Genomic DNA, 25,543 nt, shown 5'->3' with positions numbered 1-25,543 from the left:
TTTTTCTTGATTGATTTATTTTGTAGACGTTTTCTGCTTTGCAGTTAAGAGGACTTGCCATCAGGGGTGGATGCAACCCCCTCAGCACACCTACTTCAAGCATCTTTGTTCGACTATAGTAATTTAGTAATTTACTTGAATGATGTTGTATCATTTTATTTGTCATGTGTCTGTTTGATTTGAAATGCTATTGTATTATTTTACTTGTTGTCTCTGATGTGTTCATGTTTTTATTATTACTATTGCCTAGTAACATACTTTTGTATCCATCATGTATAAACCATTGTTCTACTTCCGCTGAGTGAAACAAAAGCACATGTTACAGAACATAGACTCTTTACACACAGTCTGACACAGAAAACAGAGAGAACTGAACAGAAAATGCAGTTGAACCTTTATTGTGCAAACTTTTACTTTAACATGTTTTACTGAGAATAAAAGACTACGTTGGTGGACACAGTGGCAAGGTACTTTGAAGAAAGCATGTGGCATTAACTATGTCAGTGTGATGGGTTTACTAATACACACCAGTGGGTCAATAAACAGTTTTTCATCAATCAGTTCCTCATCATACATTCACATCCTGCAAAGCAATAACATGGCAAAAAGCCCCTTTCCTCACAAAAAAACATAATACTTAATGACCCACTATATTCACAGAAAATGCAAATAACTCAATTTACATTTTTATTTTGCATAAACTGTGCATCATTCACAGAATCTACATTAAACAACAGTGGAGCCGTGAGTAGTGAAAATATTCCCTTCATCAAAAGGTAATTTTACCCATAAAAAATACATACCAGCAGTCAAATCAAAATCTGTGAGGGATCCAAGGCCCTAATGAGCTATCGTATTTAAAGAAGCATCTTTATGGCCCTTTAAACATGGACTTCTGTGTACATATTTTATTTAAATATAAACTTACTGTATATAAATAGCCTTCTATACTGACACTGTTTTGCCTTCACTCCAACGACCAACCTTTTTCCCAACACGCCACTCTTCCTTCATTCTCACAAGCTCTGTATATCTCAAAGAAAGACGAAAGATAAAGTTAAGAAAAATAGAAATAACAATTTATACATTTTTTTTTTTGCAAGTCAGGAAGACAGTCTGAGGGCTGGTCTGTTATATTAGCATCAGGCCACTGTCATTTTACATCTGGATCTCTTCATCGTCCTGTATGTACACTGCACTGACTGCAGTGCATACAAGCCTGAAAACACCTGATGACACTTCTCTTTCAGCCCAAAATGAAGATGTAGGTTTATTCTCCATAGTCACGGGTCATTTAAAGATCCTTAGATGTTTAATTGACCCACAATATATCTCAGTAGCAGATGACACTGTTGAGGTCAAATACATGTGCATGTGGAGTATTCCACATGTCCATTATTATATTTGCTTAAAATAGGTTGTTTTTTGTAACTTTTGCAGGAGCTTTTCTACCATCTGCTTAGTGAAAACTTTCTTTTTTCAGAGAGACAACTCTGAACCTTTCAGTACTTTGAAAACAGCTCAGACAGTGTTTTTACATTTCTTATAGATATTCAATTTATTATCACGTCGGGTATTATCCAGGATATGCGATGCATGCATGTAGTCCAGTACATTTTGATCTAATTGGTGAATGTCTATGAAAGCTGATAATTTACTGTCTTTACACCTTGTCAAAGCTTCACTAAATTATACTGCTCATGTAAACTGAACCTTTCCTGCTACCTCATATTAGAGGTATTCAACTTGCAAATGCATGTAACTCAATTTTATTGTAACTTTAAGTGACTTTAAATATTAGACCAAACCAACACTTACATTTTGGGCTGAATTATTAATTTACAGTTCCAGTGTTTAAGATTTAGGTGAAAGGGATCTTTTGGCAGAAATTTAATATAAAATAATCCTAGTGATATTTTAACTAGTGTTTCATCTCAATTGTACAAATTGTTGTTTTCTTTACCCTAGAATGGGCCCTTTATATTTAAATACTTTATATTTACATCGGGAGCGGGTCCTCTCTACGGAGGCTGCCGTGTTTTTTTTACAGTAGCCCAAACTGGACAAACTAAACAGCTTTTGAGTTTTTATGACAACTGAAGGCGACCACAGCTTCTCTGTCATGTTCGGAAGGGGAGGGCGAGGTGAGGGGGATTCAGCTGCAACATGCAACTTCACCACTAGATGTCGCTTAATTCTACACATTGAACCTGTAAGACAGGGTGTATATAACATTATGAAACAATGTCTTTGCACTACAAAGTTTGTCAGAATATCCACGTGTTGATTATGTAATGTTTCACTGCGGTGGCTAATGAAAACACCCACTGGCACAGTAAAGCACACTTATGCCAAGAAACAATGGTTCCCTTTAATAGAGCAGACTGGTACTGAGAGAGACTAGCATGCAGGCTGGTGAGATGTCAGGTTGTGGTGATAAGCATCATGTCGCAGGGGTCCAATGTTTTTTCCCATCATTCCCCTGAAGGCGTGACAGCGGTGAAACTTCTCCACGTTAGACGTGTGGCGCCGATCTGTCATTCGTTACTGTTGGCCTCAGCTTGACCGTGGCGAATGGATTCCCTCCCCTGCAGAAGGAAAATCATCAGAAATCACTTTGAATTCACAATGGAGCGATCGCTAATCGACTCGCACACACTGAGCGGTGACCTGTGAGTTTGTGTTGGCTGTGTTAGGTCACTCACCCTAGAAAAGCAGCCTTCGCAGTCCCATTGACTAAAGACACCTGTCGTCAGAAACACAGAAGAAAAGACCCATGAAGATCCAGGACACATACTTTCAGGGACACACCACCACACACCACAGTCACCAATAAACCTGCACCCTCCCTCCAGCTGTGAGCGAAGTAATTGTTGTCCGACTGGTTTTATTAGATTTCTCATCAACACTTGTCCCCCTCCCGCCCTCCCTCCTTCGTAATCCGCGGAGCTTTGACACATACTTCAGCTACAACTTCAGACCCCACAGAGTCTGGAATCTAGACGATCTAGAAATGCCAGCGAGAGACACACTCCTCTTTTTCTCTCACCTGAAGACAGAGATAACATAATACTCTTCGCAGAGTCAAGTGAGCATGGGGACGATGAAGTTGGAGAACATAAATAACTTGAGTAATGCACGCTGAGGGATACCGAGGCCACATATCTGTAAAAATGTTTACGGAGCTACAGCAGCTGATAAATAGGTCAGAGTAACTCTCGTCAAACCCATGAGTTTGTTTTTTGGTATGATGTTTTCATTTTAGATTAGATACATATCTTTTAGTATGCATTGGCTACGAAGCTTATTAGGAAGGATTTTAATGCAAATTGCCAATTGCAGAAAAACATGTACTACCCAACTCTTCCAGCAGAGAGAAATCAAGAGCCAGAAGTCCGACATGCAGCCACAGTTGGGATCATGAAACTTTTATTCTCTGGACTCAGTCTTTAAGGCCGTAAATCATCTGGGGTTGAGTTCTATTGGCAACAAGCTTATTAAATACATATAAATATAATAAATAAATGTTTTCATCTGAATTTATCTGTTTCTTATCCAATTATGCAAAAACTACAGGACAGATTACCATGCAAATTGGTGGAAGGTTGTGGTCAGGCATGAACGCATTAAATTTTGGTGTGGCTCCAGATCACATCAGGGGGCGGATCCGAGGATAATTTATGGATCTTGATGAAAAAATATCAGGCATGTTTAGGGGACTGATATTTATGATTGTGTGCGATTTGGTCCAGATCCAAATAAGAATGCAGATCTAGTTATTTTAAATTTAAAAGGACTGTTGGGCCTTGGTGGAGATATCTACTCAGTCCCATTCTTGTATAGCTTATTAAATAATAAGCAAAACATTTTTAAAAACTCAGCTTCTGTCCATCTGTCCAGCGACTGTAAAGTACTTAAAATATTAATCTGGAACATTTTTTATATACTCTCAACTTTTAATCTTAAAAAGATTCCAAATAAGATTACCTAAAAATATAACTTCCTTAAATATTCTGTCAAAAGTATCAGGATTAGTTGCTTCTTTACTTAAAGCAGGTAGATGTTAATAAAATGACATATAGTATGTCAGCACAGTAAGTCACATAATTACTGTACAATACTGGCACAAAAAGCCAAAACAAAGGAATTGTGCATTTGGTCAAGACTTTGTTAAAAGTAGAATCTGACCTTTATACTTTTGTTTTACCATATTAAATATTATGTCAGTAAAATATTTGGAAAACCATATAAAGTTTGAGGGAACAACAAGAAATGGATCAAATGTTGATTAAAAAGTCAATTTTGATGCTCCAACATAGTTTGTTACTCCACATAGGCTAAATACTGTAGTTTAAGGAAACTAAATCAAATGTTAAAGAAGTAACACAAGCTAATCTAGTCCTGCTAAAAAGTAGCTAACGTCAGTGTTTGGGGGTTTTGGGGGACGAGAGTAAGAGGTTCATGTCATGGTGAAGCCCTGAGGCAGCAGATATAAAGGACACTGATTACAGACAGAGCAGCGAGGAAGGTGATGATGAGGAAAGAAAGAAGAGTGCCCGGGCTTGCCTGTTGGCAGAACAGCCACTAGCTCATTTTCAATCAGCTGACACAGTGCAGGCACAAAATGAAATGGTGTTCGTACCCTCTTGTCCTCTGTGACTCCTCAACAAATCTCTCCCTCCTTCCTGAATAAAACTTGGCTCGGAGCATTTTTTCCTCACTGTCGAACAAAGACTATGTTCCCATTTCAAAAATGCAAATACATATCTCTCAGGCTCCTATATCCTTTCGGGAAATAATCGTCTGGATGAATGAAGTGTATTTACTCAAACGGGTTGGAGGAATTGAGGTGTGTTTCTGGTTGTGATGTGTTTTCAGGGTGTGGAGGGTGATGACTATGCATCAAGGAGACGGTGATAAGACGTGATGGCATTTCATGGCGTGGGCGTGGAGTCTGCAGCGACTTAGGTAAGGCAATAAAGATATCCTGTCAGGGAATGTACAACCTTTTCTAGAACACGATGGTCCATTTAAATAGAAACTCATACATGGCAGCTACCCAACACAAACAAATCCTTCACGTTGGCAACCAGGGCCTTGGTGCCTGGCCTGAAGGCACATCAACTACAGCTGTTAAAATAAAGTAACTTGTGTCTTTTATTTAAAACTACGCCGACTACGTACACATTCTACGATATTTTGTTTATATTAGCATAAATACATATTAGCTAGTCATAGTATAAAGGGGGTTACAGTTGCATATGATTAAAAGCGATACATTAAAACTGCAGTAAGTGATTATTTGGGGCAGCAGAAATAAGATGTGAATGCTAATCCGATATGAACTCTAGTTTTAGCTCTGTTTTTGGTCTCCACCTAATCCTGAGGGTTTAATCTGGCTTTATAGCCACTAAACTACCTGATAAATTTACATGCAAACTAGCTGTGCTGCATTTGCGAGGGTTTTTCCTGAACCACTCCCTGCATGGACTGATGGCAGTGAACCAAAATAGTACAGCTGCGGAGACCAAAACAATAAGCTGAAAGACACTGGAAGGTTCTGCAGCTCTGAGGGTAGGGGAACATTCAGGGGATAATTCAGATTAAACACTCATCCACTGGTATGATGAAAATATCAAATATAGCACCATTAAAGTAAATTAGTTATTATTTTAAAAATCATGTTTGTTTGCACTTTTATCCGTAACAATCAGCTGGAGAGAATATCAAGCGTTAAAAAATGGTAGTATTGGTATAGCTGCTTTCAGACATGCACTGAACTCCGGGATATATTCGGAGGGGCTGTATGTGAGAGAGTGGTTGAGTTAGTTTGTGCGAACAATCTGCAGAGTTTCTCCCGTCAGCCCCCTGGTCAAAACTCCAGAAAATGTCCGAGTGAGCCCATGTGAGAAATGAGTAGGAGATTGTCCAGATGATTCACAAGCAAACGAGGGGGCATGTTGGTGAAGTTTCTAACATGCGACAGATGCAAAACTGAAAAAAAACCTAAAAGATAACAAGCAGGTTTGGGTCGTGCTCACGCAGGTGCTGCCACTAACCGTGTTCTGTGGTGAGGGCGTCGAGGTGACTAGTGGGCTGGTGGTGGGGTCGTCGCTGTAGTCTGGTGGTGGAATCAACACCAGATCTTCCTCCTCCTCCTGCAGACTGGCCACACTCAGACTACGCACTGGCGTACTCAGATTGCTGCAAATACAGGAAGTAAAGCTTCAGCTAACGAAACACCAACTGCAAACACATTATTGATTCTCTTCCTGGCACGCTGTCATGTTTTCTTACCTATTTGATAGCACTGGCTCAGTGTAAGGTCTGCAGTAAGATGAGGGAAACCAGCCCCGCCTAATACAAAAGACACAAACACAACAATGTCAAAAACATCGCAAAACATTTGAATGTATAAAATCCTATACAAATTTTAGTTTTTATTATTTGGATTCACATTAGAGTCCAAGCTACATATTAGCTAAAACAGCTTAGATTACATTGGCTAAATTACAGAAATGATGTGTTCCCCTCATACTGTACTTTTCTGTGGAGGAGACCACCACTCTAAATCTTTTCACGGTTTACAGTAACTTGTGGTCACTGAAACAACAGAATCTGGTACGACCTCTGAACACACATAGCAACAGAAAAAAAGTTGCTGATTTCTGTCTTTCAGTGTTGGCACATGCTGAAATCTAATTAGCCCCTAAAGTGCCCCTGTCCTGTCAGTAGTGTTTAAAAACTTACCAACAATACTAACAATAGAAATCACAATTTGATAGGAAGAGGAACACTTTTCAAAATTAAAATCAATTATGTGGTTTTGCTCAAGGCTATAGAGCGAACAGTAAACAAGGAAGTACTTTAATGTGCACCTTACTTAATCAGTTAATGTACATGGATGTTAGACTTATAATTGGCCCCTCTGTGTGAATTGGGGCCCCTTTACGATTTAGAAAAATCCAAGATCCGCTGCTGAGTGATGATATCGTAATCTGGCCATCTATCCCTTCTGCTAACATGATGAATGCCGCTTTTGAATTATGTCCAGTGGCTGGACTTCATTCAATAATTAAATACAAGAGATCTGCTTTTTTTCCGAGAGCTTTCAACAGCTGAGACTCACTGCAACAGACACCAAATAGATCCACAAATCAGACATTACATATATAAACAGACAGAGATTTCCTTCACTGAGACTCAGAAGATGTCTCCAAGTCACGTCGAGTGATGGAGATGGTTTATCAGAGCGCTGCAGTGGATTTGTTGCTAAGAAACAGAACGTACTGTGATTTATCCCCAACATGTCGACTTCCAGACAAAACGCTACTGACTGCACTGAAACCACTCTGCCTCCAAAGACCACTTCATGACACACACAGACACAATCGGGGAGCAGATGGGTTCAAAGTGAGGATGAAAGAATATCCAACACGAGCTCTGTGAGCGCGCCGTCATCCTTTCGGCTGAATTCTGAGTCCTAACCGATCTACTGAGGAGCTGGAGGTGGCTGTAATTACTCAGACCACTTTACAGATTTATGCTGCTGCTGTTACATATGCACAGATGACTTGTATATATGTATATATATATATATATATGTAAATACAGTATATATACATGTTAAACCCTGATCAAACCCTGTCTGTGCAGGGGAGTATTAAGCAGGGAGGAATTTGTTTTTGCGAATGGAAACATGTTTCCGTCATTGGTGTGTATGTGCCTGTGCCTGGATTTCTTTGCATGCAGTGTTGTTAGGCAGGTCGGAGAGAGAGAGAGAGAGAGAGAGAGAGAGAGAGAGAGAGAGAGAGAGAGAGAGAGAGAGACGACTGTCATGTTGAACATTCCTGACATAGTCTGTGTTTCTAGGCACGGTGTATTAGCGAAGCAAAATATTAAGAAACACAAAGCAGAAACTCGTACTGCCACCTTAGTTATGTGAAATACTCCTGTGTCAGTGCAGCTGCATATTTGCTGGGATGAAAGTACATCTCCTCTCCTGGGTGTGCCAACCGCTCGTATTTAGACTGTGTTCCTATCAAGTATGCGAGGGAGGGATTCCACAAACACACTTTCTGTTTGTCATTGCGGGTTCAAGTCAAATAAAAAGAAACTACATATTTTCTAGCCACCTCCTAACATATATCATAGAACAAATCCCATGAGGATATCAAACCCAACCAATGCGTTTGTCTTTGTCTCATTACTTTCCAACTCCTCCAGCCTCTTCTCCTCTTCACATGAGATTTGTAAACTACAACAAATGTCACTAGAATGTCACTGAGTAGGGCTCTTATCTCCTCTTTATGAAACCCCTTAAACCCCTTAAACCTGAAACCACATTTAAATTAGATCTAGAGTTTTTCCATAATCCTGCTAACAAATGAGGCCCAACAGTCCCCTTAAATTCAACCAGGCTGCATCAGATTGCACATACTTATAGATATAATTCAGTGAAAATTCTGAAGATCACCCTCTCTCACAATGTTGAAGACAGAGAAAAATATATCCTGGATCCACCCCCTGATCCAGACCCGCACCAAAATTGAATGGGTTCTTCCCTGACCCATATCACATCTTTCCCACTAGTTTCATGGAGGTACAGTATGTCCAGTAGTTTTTGCTTCCAAACAAACCAACCAACCAACCAACCAACAGACAGGAGTGAAAACATAACCTCCTTGTTGGAGGTAAATAAAGAACGACCAGACTTATCCCTTAAAATGCTGAGATGAATAAAAAGATTAGTAACGCCAGCAAAAATACAACTGAAATTTAATCCGAAACATTATTTTCATCCACAATTTTTCTCTGAAAACGTCCTCACTTCATACTGCCATCAACACATCCCTGTAATATACAATTATTGAGGGGACATATTGTATGCAGTAAAAACTTACTGCCTTGTCTTCTCCAGCTCTCCGTACAGCCAGCCATCCTTCTCCTCGTGAAGGAGCACGGTGAGGATGTCGCTCTCGTCGAAGCTGAGGAGCGTTTCGTTGTTGCCCGACGTGTGAGGGAAGATGGTCCTGACCCGGTGTTTCCTGCCCACGTTGAGACCGGACGACTGGGACACCGACCGGTGCAGGCTGTACTCTCCGAGACTGCCCTGGTCTGGAGGCAGCAGAGGTTCATAATCACATATTAGAGATGTCGATATTTGTCAACGCTTGAAATTAAAGATCATTTACTTTATTTAGAAAAATTCAAAGGGGAAACAGTTTGTCCGGCTCTGACCAAAGGTAACAAATCACGAGCAGGACCGCCGTCTCTAAAGCTCGTTCATTATCTCCGCCATGGAGGTTTTGTTGTTAGTTAGTTCGCAGGATTACACAAAAACTACGCAACTAGTTTCCATGATATATGTGGAGGGGTGGGGCATGACCAGAGGAAGATCCCATTTCATTTTGGTGTGGATCAGGATTTGTTTGCTTTGTTTGAGGCTGTGTGTGTTTGTTTTTACCTGAGTTGTGGTCTAAGGAGGTGAGCGAAGATCTGGGCTCTTGGTTGAACATATTGGCGAGCGGACTTATCTGAGCCTTCAGCGGTGGTGCTGGAGGAGGAACCATTGACTCCACATTGTTCTGAGGAGAAAGCAAAGAATAGGATGTGTGATAAGAAAGTGCACTAATATGACAATATGAGCTGGCAACATTATCACAAGTGTTTTGGGGGCTTGACCTCATTTGTTATGGAGGCAGTGAATTAAAACGGTCATTACGGTAATTAAGGCTTATCATCATCCTCCTACGCAGCAATAAATAGCTGTGGCCTGAAAATATCCGGTGCACTTTAACAGAACGTGACAACATCACATGTCATTTCCCATGGCTGATAACCAGCTCACTAGCAGCTTCCACACAGCTGCTTCCATCTGACACGAGGGCTATCAGGACCTTGGAAAGACGGTCTTCATGCAACAAGACAAGATAAAACACTCAAATCTGAAGCACCCTCCAGTAACTTATCAAAGTTTGTCATCAGAAATAACAGGTCTCTTCTAAAGCTAGTGCTTATCTCACAGAGGAACAATTTGGATGCCAGTTTCAACACAATTCCATGACCAGTCAAAGCGCACCCTGTTGTTGTGTTCAACCAGCGGCGATTGTACCGGAGTCAGGGAGAGCCCCTCAATCATGGTCTCCACCGTGTCCGGCACCTTGGTGATGTCGCCGCACTTCTCCTGCCAGAGGGGGAGCTTCGTGGACAGCATCTCTCTGGCCTGGAAAACACCAGAGAAAGAGAGAGAGGGTAGAGAGCAGGTGGTTTGACAACACACACTGGAGGGAAGGGGGTCCTGGTTTTGCGCAGGACTGCTCATCTCTGTCCACGCTTACCTTCTCGTGGAAGTTGCTGATCTGATAGGAGAACATGCAGTGTTTGTCCGCCAGGAAACAGAAGCGTCTCTTTTCTTCCAGCAAGGCCTCTTTGCAGCCGTCGGCGATGAACTTCTGCATGTCCGTCTGGCGTGACGAGATGGTCTCCATGTACTGCAGACAGGGTCACAGGGCAGCACGGAGGTCAGGGTACGGGATTAATAACTAGCCAGTAAACAAGGGATGACTAACATGTGCACCTTACTGAACCAGGCATTCTGCATGGATGGTTGTACATATAGATGGACTCTCTGCATAAAAAATGTGGCCCCTTCATTGCCCCTGATTTAGAAAAACCCTCGATGCACCAAATTTCTCCTATTTTCTCCAGGTTGTCATGGTGACAGTAAAGCAGCCTGTCTCTAGGGGCTCTGTCAGAGACCCTCTTCTGCTCCCTGCCCTGTTAGACGCTGAATCCAAGCTCTTCAGTTCCCCTGGCAAACAATCGGCCAGGCTCTCGGCGAGAGGTGGGAGGGCAGACAGACGATTATTAGAACGCTGAGCCAACTGGATTGGCTTTTATCAGATAATGAAAAGGCCACACCTGGGGCACCTGGTTCCACCCGGTTAAGATGACTTATTGAATCGTATGGATGTGTTTTAATAGGTGCTATTCAAGTGCAAGGACAAACTTGAAACTTATTGCGATCTTTGCAGAAACGAAAAAAAAGGAAACTGAGAGAGCCGAGAAGTCACAACAACCCTTTTTACAATCTGCAATAACTTCTCGACTTTTCAATTAAAAGCTTTGTTTAATAATTCACCCGAAAGTAGCCGAGGGTTACGTACTGTCCGTCATCACGTGAGGCCGTAAAACCAGTGGAACAAATTAAAACTGGAGACAGGAGGGAGTTATTACTCACATTGTGCTGTCCCTCCTTTATCTCACCACACTGATTTAAAAAAGTTAAAGCCTGCTCGTCATTGGTGCACGGCAACAACAATGTGCAACACACTGCATACGCGGCATGAAAAGACGAGTTCAACTTCAAAGTCTTCGTTATGCACTTCTGTTCACTCAGCGGTGAAATTTGTTGTGACTCTTTCTTTCTTTCCAGTGTGATGTCTAAGATGCAAGAGATACGGTTTCATGAGAACATTTTATTCAACTCTGAACCTGTGTTTTCCTTTGCTTCTTCCTTAGCTCAAATCCACACTGTAGCACTGCAAACAGCACAGAGATCAAATAATATAATTTAACTTACATCAGAATCAGCAAAACAAAAGAGCTGATCACCTTCTACACTGAGTAAAATGTGACCTACAATATCCAGCTGGAGTAATTTCTTTAGTTTTGTTTTGCTTTTCTATACTTGGTTACTATGATTCATAAGTCACAAGACTAATCAATGAACTGAGAATATCAAAATCAGAAAAACAGAATCAACCTCAAACAACGTCAAGATGGTAGACAAGAGAAGAGTTATACATTATACATTCGTATTTGTATTTATAAATTCAATTTTATTGTATAGTTTAATACTTGCGTCTTAATTTCATTCTCTTTTAATCTGACATCTCTTCCCTGTGTGAAAATATGTGTAGACACAACTTGAAAGAAAAACCTGGAATTTCAGTCGTATTGCTAAGTGGACATCATGAGAACTCCCCTGGCCACCCTATCACATCCATTCCACATTTGTCCTACTCTTATCGATAGGCATCAGTGCATGGGCATGTAACAGCAGCGTGCTTGAAAAGCCATGTAAAGTGCACGCCCTGCTTGAAAGGGAAAGGGAAAGGTCGGAGTTTTGTTTCAGTCTCACCTCGTTCTCTCTGATCGTGTATTTGGACGAGTTCTTGCCCTGGCTTTTCCTCCTCAGCTTCTTCAGGTCTGTCTGAGAGCGCTCCAGGGTGTCCTGCTTCAGCTTGTGCTCCGACTGATAGCGCTTGAAGGTGGCCTGCGTGATTTACATTTGGCAAGAGACGTTTGAGAAAAAGGAAAGGGAAGATCAATCAATTGAATTTGTATGTGTGTAGCTTGTATTCACAGCTACACACATAAATATTCACGCTGGCACACCCTGGACAGGTCGCCAGCGTAGCAGAGGGCCGACACACAAAGACTAACAACCATTCTCAGTCAATTTAGAGTCTCCATTTAACCTGCGCTGCATGTCTGTGGGAGGAAGCCAGGATTCAAACTAGGAACCTTCTTGCCGTGAGGCGACAGTGCCAGCCACTGCTCATTAAAATATTAGAATAAAAACTCTCAAAAGAAGAGGGAGGATGGGTTGCACTGAAGAATACCGGCCTGCAGTTTATGGTGACACTTACATTCATGTACTTCACATCCATCTCTGTTTTCTTCTCCAGCTCGATGATAATGTCACTGTGAAAACTCTTGAACTGCAGAGAGAAAACACACACACACACACACATAAATATGTTGCACCTTAGATCATCGAGCATGCACGCTGTTCTAAACCCAATGTGCAGTTCTGTCACGTGGCCTGTTATGATAAGAGAGGAGAGACCCGGTGGAATGTATAATCGTGTGTTTGGGAGAGGATGAGATTCCACGCAGCAGTGAAGGCTTATCAGCCTGTTAAGGTTAAAGATTGACTAAATTTCCCTCTCACAGATAAATTACACTCTGGCCGGGACTAATCGGATGGAAAGCCAAGAGGGAGGAAGCTAAAAGACGTCACTTGCATGTTTCAAGGTTTTCTTGAGTGGTGAGTTTCAGTTTTAGGCCATATTCGACTTAAATTTAGCACATTTCATTCGCAAATATCTGAAGCATTTCACCCCGAGGCAGCAGGGTTCAGGAATGATTATGTTGCTCTTCCACTCTCGTCAAACGTTTTTTTTCCGCACGTCGTCACGACAATTTCAAACTCTCAAAAATTAAGGGAATGAAAAAGGTTGTAGAGGTTACGTGTCCGCAGAGGAGAGAGTGTTGCAAATGGTCAATCTCTGTCTATCAAGTGAAGTTAAGCAGAACGATAATGGCCACAGAGTACGTCGAGGAATGACAATCAGTCACTCCTAGAGGCCCGGCAGGTGAGCTGTCACTGCGCAGATTTAATTCATTACATATTTGCTCTTATTATCCTTCAGGTCTATTTTCGTAGATGTAGGGAGAGCAGGTTAGTGCACCTCTGTTTTTTTCTCAATATTATCCCCTCCACATTAGACACATTTACATGGATTGCAATGTTCTGATATTAACCCAATTAAAATATGGCCTGAATAAGCTACTGCATGTAACCAGCCCTTTCTGATTACCTTAACCCTTAGGAGTCCTGGACTATTTGGCTCTTTTTGAAATCCTTTGTATATGCATTTGTACCCCACATAAAAATCATTTTTCGGTGAACTATCCCTTTAATGTTAATCTTAACAAATAAACCGATTACATACAAAAATGTAGAATATAACTCATCATTGACTTTTGAAGGTACTTACACTCTCGTCGAGTTCATTGTGGAGCTTCCTGTGGGTCTCTGCAATCTCCATAAGAACCACACCTAAGAACATCGAGAGCAACATTTAGTATTGGAAGATCATTACAAAGAAAGAGAAACTGGATGTGACTGTATGGTCCTGTGGATTTGTACTGGGACCAGGCTCAAGAGGAGATTTTAAGTAAGAGTGTGACACTTAGGGAAATATGCTTCCTTGCATAGACTGTATATAAAGGTGGAAAACATGACAGCTCCCTAAAAGTGAAGCCAAAATGTCTCAATCGCCGCCTAGAGTCTGGCTGCAGTGTAGCTCATTAACCCTGACTCCTCCATGTGAATGGATGGGACATGGACCAAACTCAAAAGTCAAAATAAACGTTAAATACATTTATCTCAAAGGTGCTTTCTGTCATTTAACGTAGTTCTTACCACACTGGTGTGATGTTTAAATGCAAATTGTTCCAGGAAGTTTAATTAGTCATTTGGGGTTAAACATGATAATTGACAGCTGGGATTCCCTGGATACATCTAATCTTGCTTTTTATCAAGCCTTACATCTATCTTTACAGCCCCCATTTTACAGATGACTTATCTCCTTTCAATATTTAAAGAGCTGTCAATAAGTAATCTCTATGAAAGGTTCTGGTATTGTGCGGTCAGATACAGAACAGTCTCCATTCATGGACAGGCTCCACTGTAGATAGAGCAGCATATGACATGAGACAATGGGAGTGAGTCAATACTGTAAACAGAGGTGGACAATCATAGGTAAGCAGTTTATAGTGCTACCTCTGTCACAATGGGGTGAAATCTAGACTGGAGGTTTACTATAGGACACGGTGTTCTGGCGAAACCTGTTAAAACAGTATGGAACAACACATCTGGACATGTGACAGTGTCATAATGAGAGACTTCGTGGGTTTCATCACCTTCGGCACGGGTGCCAGGTTTGCTCTGTGATTTTCTTCTTAATTTGATCCTGCACCTAAACACGAACTCCTCTGCCCTCACACACACACCTGACCCAAAACCAGACATTCCTCCCCACACGCCGCCACTCAAAGCAAACAAACGTAATAACCCGGCGGCACAGAGGTGCACTTCTGTGATCCAGCAGGCAGCGTCCAGCTACAACAACATTGCCCTCTGAAGGTCACCAGAACGTACTGGTAAAGGCTGCCTTTGTCCCTCGACAGAGAGGGGTGGCGCTGGACGCTGGGGCTGTTTGTACAGCCCCAACAACGGGCCGCGTGCCGTGGAAGGGGGCAGGCTGAGGATTTCTGGGAGGGGGCGTTCAAAGAGGCTGTTGTACACCTGCAGGTTTCACCTTTGGGGTTAACAAGGTGTGAACACATGCCCGAGGGAGGCTGCAGAAGGTTTTAGAGTTTGGGATGAATACGGACTGTGGAGTGCATGATTCTGTCATATGAACAAGTGAAGAAGGGGAGTTGGCGATGAAAGAGACAGAGTGTGAAGAGGTCTTAATGCCTGCTGGTTTTCAATCCATGGAAATAAAAGTTTAAAAATAATATTTCTAACTCTAGTGAGAATCAAAGTCCACACAAAATACGTACCTGGTTACACAACTTGTTTTAAATGTCTACCAGTTGTTCAAGTTCATGAACAACAGTGGGAAGCCTCTCCTCCGTTTATCTTATCTTCTATCTCACTCTGTTGCCAGCAATTCGATCGTGAGTATAAGTGCCAAGATAATCGAATCTCCCCTCGACAATTTCAAACATATCATAAAGTGTGTTGTGTATGTAGATACTGTGACTCACATTGAGAAAATGAACTTTGACCATTAAAACACACGTTGCTCACTGGTGTGTGTTTTCAACTCAGCTGATATGACGACATACGCCAAAGGGGAAAAACACCAAGCTCCAAGAGAAGGGTGACAAAGCATAATAAAATACAATATAAGAAAAGAGAGATCCTTTTGTATTGTGATAAACAAGCTGCTTTAAAGAAACTGTTCCTCTTAGGAGCATTCATTTGTTCACGTTCTTTTGCACCACCTGTATGAAATGCCTGTTTTGCAAGACAACTGATAGGGCAGAGGGCGACGCCTTTCACATTCCCAACAGGTGACGTGGTTTATGGGCTGGCAGTGCCCTTTGCCTTCCCATCTCCTGCCTATCTGGAGTGTGGTGAGGGAGCTGTACAATGTGTGGTGGCGCCCTGGCAGAGCAAACAGTAGCGGCTGACCTGCTGGCACCTTATCTCCGGCTCACCTTTATTTCACCACTTTATCGTTGGTGCTGAAGTCAGCGGCGGCCGTTGGTCATCTACTCTTCACGCTCCACTATCACGCCCATGCATCAGTCGGGCTTGTACTGTACGTGCAGGCTTAAAGTGAGTGGGATGAAACGCAGCCACCTCCTGTGTGACTCAGGGCTGAATGGTACCTCAGTGCAGGTGGTGAAAGGTCGTGTTTGGTGGCTGCCACATATGAGCCTCGTATTCATAATGATGTTACTGTGACTCATGGTAATGGCATCATGGTGGAAACACAAATATTTACGTTGATGAAACTCCGTAAGGACAATGGGAGTGTGATCTTACTAACTCCTCTGTCATCCACTGAGGGGAAATCCAGTCATCTTCATTTACAACCACACCTTGTTGAAACAAACTGCATCTCACAACTCCTAGAATAGGGACATCTTTTCAAAACTCTTCGAACAACCACAAGCAACAACCTCGATCCAGCTCCAGATCAGATAATGATTTACCTGTAGCTTTCCTTTTTTGGTCAACTACAATTTCCATGTTCCAGAAGTAAGTCTGACACTGCTTTGAGGCCAGTGTTTGTTGCACACTTGTAAACAAGGGGATTGCCAGGTGTGCATAGGTTTAGAATTATTCATTTCTGGAAATATGAAAGTACAGCAACACACTGTAGCCGCACACTGCAGGCTCTGTGTTTACTGCAGGACGCACTACAGAAATTTGCATTCAGTTTTGAGCTTGCATAACAGAAACTCTCAGAACACAATCTCACTGACAATATTCTGAACACGTACACAACTTAGACCACATACGGTTTCACTGCCGTTTTCCCTATTAGCTTGTTGAAGCACATTTATACACATTTAACTTGCAAACACTGATTTGAATCTCGTATTTACATTCCTCACAATTTGCGTGTAATTTGCGTCGCTACCTTTGTGCATTATATTACGGTCTTTGCTCACCTGGAAAGACAGAAGTAGCTTTGTAGGCTTTGTAGCTTATAGTTCATGCAGTTGACATATTTACACCATCATAACAATGTACACTATTTTAATTCTTATTGACTATTTAATCACTTCGTCCATAAAAAATGTCAAAAAAGGTGAAATAACACCCATCATCTTCAAAGGTCCTGAACTTTGAATTTTCAGTGATGCAGTAAATGACATAAAAGCTACATGTTCTACATTTTATCACTAATTGTGCTTTAAACAACCTAAATGATTAATACACACACACACACACACACACACACACACACACACTAAAAGAGAGTAGGTGCCATTCTTGACTGTCATTCAGCATGTGGACTGTCTGCAGTAGATCAATTGCACTGACAGACTGACAGACCTGCCATTACGCACAGCACATAACACTTTTTGATTATACGAACAGGTTACTGCAACATATCTTTATTTAGCCGACAGTATTCAGAAAACTGAAGGCAGACCTCAAATAACCTAAAAAACAAAATTTTTACGTCATACAGGTTGAGGTTACCAGCGATTTCCAGTAAATACTGTCTGAAACCTGTAATATCCCGTGATACTGAGGGTTCCAGAAGAATCGCAGGATATTTTAGTAAAACGACAGGAGTGTTACAAGGCTCCAACTTCACGCCTTATTGAGCAGTAAACCTGTGGTCCTTTCGGGAAACTACCGATGGACTGGGGAGCCTTTAGTTTAATGGTGAGTGCAGAACGGACAATGGTGTTTGAGGTCTGGGATCATTAGAGAGTTGTGGAGTGTGACGAGAGAAAGAAGAATCATAACTCCCGTCCCTTTGTATTTTACATATTTCAGTCTGGTTTGGGACTGTGTTTATGTAGTTGATGTAAGACACACAAACACACACACATGCCCATACACACTATTTGGGGTGCAACAAATGACAAATGACATTTTTCTGTCCAATTGTTGTGAACACAATATTTCAGGAACACCTTGAGAGACCTTCTCCACTCAAGTGTGAACTGATTCGATTTTGGGGATCAAAGGTCAAAAGTCAATGTTGTTGTGACCTCAAAAAGCATAATTCTGCATCATGAATGAGATATCTTTAAATATATTAAACTGGTTGGACTTGGGAGGTCAAAGGTCAAGACCATGGTGGCCTTATATATGATATCTCAAGTCTGCCTTTCAGAGGTCAAAGGTCACTGTGACCTCATGAGTCCTGAAACGAATGTATGTATACTGAAATTGCACTGGTTGGCATCATGTGCAGATAAAAGTGGTTTGTATCTACAGAGCAAATACTCCTGTGAAATAGGTCTAAGATGTTTGAAATGTCACAGACAGCAACAACAACCTCAACCTCCCTTCAGAAGAAATGACTGCTCTCGAAAACAGAACCCAGTTAGAGTGGCTATCAGCGGGAAACACTCAGCAATCTCCCCGTTCTGAATCCTCCTTCTCCGGGGGGAAAGAAAAACTCTGGCTGGCATCACCATTTCTCATGCTGTCAGTATTCTTAAATATTTCAACAACAAACAAAAAACAATTTCGACTGAAGCTTGACAAAACAGCTCAGAGAAAAGGTGGAAGGGGTGGGGTTCGTGCTATTCTTTCTCCATTTGTAATCTCAACATTTCAGTCCTTCAATAGGCCTATACCTGCTTTTCACAGTGGAATAGCAACTCCCTGTGGAGTCCAGCACAGGAAGCTTCTAATTGTACACCCACTGAAACTGAAAAATACACAATCAGATGTAGGGCATAACAGCAACACGGCCATGGTACTGTACAATAGGTGGGTAGCAATAAAATGCAATTTATTAACCAGTGTAAAGCTATGATCTCACAGGTAGCAGCTTTAAAGCGATGTACTCTACATATTTTACTCAACTATGGCCACTGTGGCCTAAAGTATAATGAAAGAATAATGACACATTTAAATGTACAATATGTTACTTCAACTCTCAATCGAAACAGAAACAAAAGACCTAGTTCGATGACGTTGTGAGGCAGCGTGTTATTATGGGACTTGTCTTCACCGCCTTTGCAGAATGAAAATGTACCTGACGTGACTCAGGTGCAAATCATGTTCACAGATGAGGTTAAAAAAAAACAGCGGAGCCCCAGGGGTTATAGCAGAGACAGGCAAAGCCACGGGTAAAGCTAATATGATGCAACTAAAAAGCTTGAATAGAATTGTATAATATGTTGTATGACGATGTAAGTACACAAGTTAACAAAATATAAAACATAGGTCCAGTCGGTTTTAGACAAGTTAGGTATGATCTGGTTACCCTTTGATAATACTTGTGAAAGAAAGTACTTGATGTGTGTATGTATATGTATATCCATGTATATAAAGCATAAACAGAAGTAGAGAGCAGCTGTAACATCAGCTAATTTGTAAGATGAGGATCGTCTACCCGCTACTGCCAAAGTTCACATGATACTAATGTAATATACATGTCTTACAATTTTCAAATACTTGGCATTGTTGGTACAACTACTAATTGGTACAAGCACAAATCATGTAAGAGTCTGTGTTTCCCTAATTGTCATACAGTTTGAGCCTCCACACACACACACACAGTTGAGACTTTGGTGAGGCAGATGGAGGAACGGGGGGGACGAGCCTGGATCCCTGGTCTGTGTCTGTCTGTCTGTTTGTTTAGCGTGTTTGCTGCTGCTCTCACTACAGCGTGTGAGAGAATTCCCACCGTCTCGCTGTCGTCTAGTTCAGCCCGTCAAGGGATAGCTGCATATCTGGCAGGTTGTGAGCTTATCTTTACTAGAAGCCATTTTGAGACGTTTCTATATGGAGTTGGATTCTTTCTATTTAAGGTCAAATGAAAGGCTGCAAGCTAATGTTTTCTTTTCTCTACCATTCTTCAGTGGTCAATTTGGACCAGTCAAGTTTCACTTTACACGCACACATTCAGCAACAGGCACACGCTGATATAAGCAGACGTTAAACATTTCACTCTCACTCACATTCCAGTACGGCTGTAATGAACAAAAACCCTGAACAGAGGAAACTAGAAGTAACTTGGGGGTGTTTGTGAAGTTGTTTGCGCCTTGTTTTCGGCATGCAGTGAAAATGCAGCCGGCCGACCGAAGAACATATCATTTAATGAAGCGATGAAGTACTGGCATTGTTGAGTGACAGGTGTGGTGTGACCTGACAAACTCGACCAACGTTTCATAACACAAGGGCATGGAGAGCTTCTCCAGTCACGGTAAATGTTTCACTGCACTCTGCTAGACAAATAAGAATCACGAGAATGGCACTCAGCAGAGCACAAACCTCCGCCGAGGTGCCAACAATCCCCTTAAACAAATTGAAACCAAGCTGCACCAAATTTCAAACACTTATAGATATCAGTTCCCTTAAATTTGCCTGATTTTCTCAAGATCCTTTAATTATTCCATGAGAAAATGGTGAATAACGCACCTAAATTTGATGGGTTCTTTCCTGACACCTGGTCCGTTCTGTAGTTTTTGCGTAATCTTGATCAAAAACAAACAAACCAACAAACAAACGGGTGAAAACATAACCTCCTTGGAGGTTATAATCTGGAACACAGATTTCCTTTCCGAGTGAAAATATTTCTATGAGTGCAGTGTTAATTTGCACTGACAGGGATTTTCGTGTCTAGGTGTATCTAGATATCTCAGCCTGCTCGGTTGACGTTTTATTCTAGGAAATGACGGATGTCTGAGAGTCTGCTAAGTTAGCATTAAGAAATGTCCTCGTAGCTTTCTTTTCAGACAGACGCTTCTATAATCATCCACTCTGCTACAAAACTTGAAATCGATGTTTAGGTGCTGATTGGTCAGAGGAATATCTTAATGAAACACTGCCCACTGAAATGACCTCACTGTGACATCTGTAGCTTCTGCGGGTTTCCTCATGTCTTTGTTTACATTTCCACCAGATGTGACAGGCCGATCCCAATCTTGTGTCTCTCACACTGTGACAGCTCTGTGAAAACCACTTCCCCCTTCACACAGGCTGACGTTTCATCAAAATCTGTTTGACTTGGCAGTAATGCAAATGCCAACTGAAAGAAGAGAGCTCAGTCAGAAATACCCATTGACAATCCACAGGCTTTTTTCTCAAAGCCACTCATCCAAATGTAAGTAATATTCACCGCGGTCACCATTTTCCCTTAAAAGACGATGACAGGATATTATCTCTCCATTTTAAACTGTCCCCCTCTGACTCCTTGCCTGCATATCCACCTGATATGACATGAGGCCACGCCGTTTTTAAAGCCAGAATATAAAACAGAACGACTTGATGAATTTAATAGCACTGCATTAGGACCCCTGATAGAATAATTAGAGATGAGTCATGGGATGAATGCAAAACAAACTCGAAAACATGAGGACAGCCTCAGAGAGGAGAGGAAGCATGAAGTGAACCTCGGCTCTGCTGCTGCTGTGTCACGAGGGTTCAGCCAGTGTTATTGCCAGATGTTTGCGCTATTGATTCCAGTATACGTCAGGATGTTTGGGTGAAACCAGGGCGATATGTGGAGAAGTTACTTTCATCATTTCCAGGTGACTTTTTAAGAATCTTTCTCCACCTACAAAAATGTCCCCAAGCACTTCGATGAGAAGACAACTCTTGTGTGTGTAGGGTACATGTTTGAGACTCCAGCCAGCAGCCATAGGGGGTGCAGCTCACCTGGGTCTGTCCAACGTTAAATAACTTTACCGACCAGCACATAAAAATCTCACAAATTTACAGAGTAATTCTGTTATTTGTATGAATCGACCTGCAGTAGTTTAACAAGAGATAACTGGCCGTGAGCACTGACTTATGGGAGTCCTGTCAAGTTTAACCTTCAAGTTAGTCAAGAGAGTTGTGCTTGTAAAACTCCACAGATTGGTGTTTTTACAGTTGTTTTACTGGAAGGTCGCTGGCTTCAGACAGAGCTGGGATAGCTGTTTCCACCTGTTATCATGTTCTACACTTAGCTACGACAGTATAGTATGTTAGTATATTCAGCAGACACATGAACATGGTTCAGATTTTCTCATCTAACCCTTGAGAAGAAAACCAAATGTCAAATTATTCTTTTAAAGGAGAAATATACTTTTAAAGGAGACATATACATGTACTTATTCTAACTGTTCTAGGTTGTTGGTGAATATAAAAGTTCTGCAACATTTCAAAACCATAAGTTTGTGGTAAAACGAGCTCTGCTGCCCGTAAAGTCCCTGAACACCCTCGTCATTAGCCCGGACTGACACTTCTGCATCACTGTGATGTCATGTGACGTAACCTTTTTCAAGTTCAAGTCTTCATCACAGAGACGTTACAGTTTGGATTTCGCTCACTGTCGGTCGATTTTTGACTTGGACACTCACCAAGCTCTCTGGAGACCGGAGACACCATGGCATTCTCCCCGATCTTTGACACTGCTTCAAAATAGACCTTTCCGGCAAGAGTCATCGCTGCGTGGGGAGACACACAAACATCGTCAAGTTACTCGCTGGTTAAAAACAAGATTTAAAAGATCTGCTTGTGTTCTGGTGTAAGAGGATTTTAGAGAGGGGTGAAAACTTTGATTACCTGAAACGGATTTCTCATAGTTCTTCCCGAGGGTGACCAGGTTCCTCAGGCCCGGGTTGAACTGCTCCATCACATTCTGGGACAAAGAGCAGAGATAAAAAAATGTGTGGAGGGACGCGACAATCACTGCTTCTCCTGAGATAATCTGCCTTGTTTTAAATTAAGAATTCATTATGACACGTCACACCAGGAAAAGCACAGGTATAAATGAACAGCAATTACTGGAACGCCACTGTCAATGTTATGAGGGACACTTTGGCATTTCCTCCTGTGACGAGTCCAAATATCTGCTGTAAAAGAGGCAACTCTTAAACATCCCTAATTTCTGATCCTTTTGGGTTTTTACAGGAGGGAGCTTAGAAGTCCTGAGGGTCATTTTTGTGGGAGTGGGTGGGGACGAACAATACACACACAAGAAAACAAGTGCAAACGTTGGAGCTGTTGCTTCTATAAATATCGCCACGCGAGAACAATAAAAACTTTCAATTTTTAACCCGACCCCTACGCCTCCGTCCAAAGAGCCAAGTCCCAAACAAAGTCGCAGCTATTTGCAGCGTGGACCTCATCAAGACCCCCCACCACACTTCTTTCTCTCCTCCCCCCCTCTCTCCCTCTCCTTTCTCTCACTTTCTATTGAAATGACTCAACAATCAAGTTCTGTTCACCTCCCCGGCTCCATTCCCCAGACACACCCTCGGCAGAACAATAAAGGAAGGGGCAGGTATGACTTTACATGCAGAGAAGAGGGCAGAGTGGAGAGAGAGAGAGAGAGAGAGAGAAAAGGGAAATATTCTTCCTTGTTTTCTTTTGTTTTGTCTCTCTCTCTCTCTCTCTCTCTCTCTCTCTCTCTCTCTCTCTCTCTCTCAGCTGAAACTGTGTTATGAGTCTGTCACACACACACACACACACACACACACACACACTGTATTGACAAACCAGTGAGGACATTCCACTGAAACACAATTCTGTTTCTATGAGAAATAAAATAGATGGAACCTATTTATATGTATTATATTACATATGATCTATTTTCTTCTCATGTTCCTTTATTTTATTATCAGAGTTTCTAAAGCACGGTTGCTAGATAAATAAAGTTTATCATTATTACTAACATTTAAGTTTAGAGCCAATAAGATACCATACGATAAACTTTTACAACTTCAAGAAGTGCTTTCTCTTATATGTTTCTTATTTTTGTTGATATATGGGGACATGAAATCCTCACAGGAACTTGAGTCCAACTCCACACACACACACACACACACACACAGGCTTATCAAGTGTGAGATGCAGCAATGTAAAGTTGATTAGATTAATCTGGGAAGACTAAACAGGATTGATCCCATGATCAAGTGGCTATTGATCTGGTTTTAGTGGATTGATTTGATTGTTGGGTTGTGTTTAAACGTCTCTCTCTCTTTCATCACACGAGACAGGCAGGAGGACTTTGACTTCACTTTGATTTACGCAGCTCCTAATCACAGGGTGTGTCCCTATTGTTGTTTGACTTTTCTTTTATTAGACTTCATAAATACTTTCTTTCCCCGGTAAACAACAAGTTCTGCAAGTTGCTCATACAGGTGATTCCCTACAGTGTGAACGCAAGGATAACGTGTGTTTTATATGCAGTAGATAATAAAAGGAAATAAATCTCCCATAAAACGTGACCGGTCCCAATAAAAGACAATTATTACACCTCTGTGACTTGTTTTATGATCAGGGGGGAAAATGCAACAAGTGGAATCACAACACAACTATGAAAAGCTGGTGTCCAAACACAAACACAAACCAAGCACAGCCTATTATATACAGTTCTGTGTGTCACTCACCTTGTACGTGCTTTCCGTGAGCTTGCTCACACCGTCTGGAGCCCGAGACATGATGGCAGCTTGTTTCCCCAAAGCCCACAAGTACAATAAAAATAAAAACAACTGTAAAAAAAAAGAAAGAAAAATATAGACGGAAGGTTTCGTAGTGCAGGTGTTCACTTCACCGCGTATAGTAAATCCCAGAGGCGGACCTGCTCCCTGTCTGCACCCTCACCCTCACTGCGCGCATGTGGACACAGAGACGCTCAGCAGCCGCGGGGGGAGGACGTCATACTGACAGGAACGAGGAACAGCGACAGAGAGAGAGAGAGAGAGAGAGAGAGAGAGAGAGAGAGAGAGAGAGAAAGGGAGCTCCTCGTGCGGAGGGAGGAGGCGGGGAGGGTGTTTGTGTGACGTCAGAGAAGGCGTTACACTAAAAGTTCTGGTGGTTATGAGACATGTGATTTTCCTATTATTATGATTATTATGATTATTATTGTGGTTGTTGTTATTATGGTTATTGTTATTGTTGTTATTGTTAATACAAGTCAGTTAATCAGTTAGTTAGTTAAGCTTTATTTGCAAAAACTAAATAGGCCTACAAGTGACCAAATACACACTTTACCTTAAATCTACAGGTATTAAAACACACAGTTCCAGTGTTTCCAAAAACATGATAAATATAGCTTGTGTAAATTGTAAGCCAAGGCCATTATGATCACATGTTTTAAGTCAGTTAATCAAAACATAAAATTATGCATAACATTACAAATAATAATAATAATAATAATTATTATTATTATAAAAACTTCAAATGTTCTTTATCTAGTAGATAGAGTAAAAATAGAATACTTTGGGCCATATTACCAAAGTAGCTATAATCAAAAGTAGACCTAGTTGTTGTGCAGTAAAATGTGACATATGTGAGTATGAAATTGGTAAAATATCATATTGCATTAACTGTAAATAATATATATATATATATATAAAATAAAAAATAAATAGATTTACCTATTTACATTAAAGTATAGACTTTTAATTCAACTGATTGATGGATTTTTTTTATGCACATTTATCTTTATTATCATATTTGTCTGCACCACTTGACAACATGCCTGGTAATTTCTAATTTAAAATGTAAAAACAGTCACTGTAAGCTTCATGGCCCTGT

At 41.3% G+C, this 25,543-nt stretch overlaps 1 protein-coding gene across 1 annotated transcript; it reads right to left on the bottom strand.

The window, feature by feature from the left end:
• Nucleotides 1-382: 382 nt before the first annotated feature.
• On the bottom strand, nt 383-24,672 carry baiap2l1a (BAR/IMD domain containing adaptor protein 2 like 1a). The gene is made up of 14 exons (XM_035146725.2): nt 24,394-24,672; nt 22,565-22,640; nt 22,360-22,446; nt 13,791-13,852; nt 12,657-12,728; nt 12,146-12,280; nt 10,341-10,493; nt 10,082-10,225; nt 9,467-9,587; nt 8,904-9,117; nt 6,298-6,357; nt 6,060-6,204; nt 2,706-2,746; nt 383-2,588 (listed from the first exon to the last, which is right to left on the bottom strand). Exons 1-14 carry the CDS (start codon nt 24,442-24,444, stop codon nt 2,516-2,518), a joined length of 1,434 nt encoding a protein of 477 aa, XP_035002616.2. The 5' UTR covers nt 24,445-24,672; the 3' UTR covers nt 383-2,515.
• Nucleotides 24,673-25,543: the final 871 nt, after the last annotated feature.

Source organism: Hippoglossus stenolepis, chromosome 21, assembly GCF_022539355.2.
Source record: "Hippoglossus stenolepis isolate QCI-W04-F060 chromosome 21, HSTE1.2, whole genome shotgun sequence".
Lineage (NCBI taxonomy): Eukaryota > Metazoa > Chordata > Actinopteri > Pleuronectiformes > Pleuronectidae > Hippoglossus > Hippoglossus stenolepis.
Note: the sequence above shows the minus strand (reverse complement) of the source record. Positions and strands in the feature narration are given on the sequence as shown.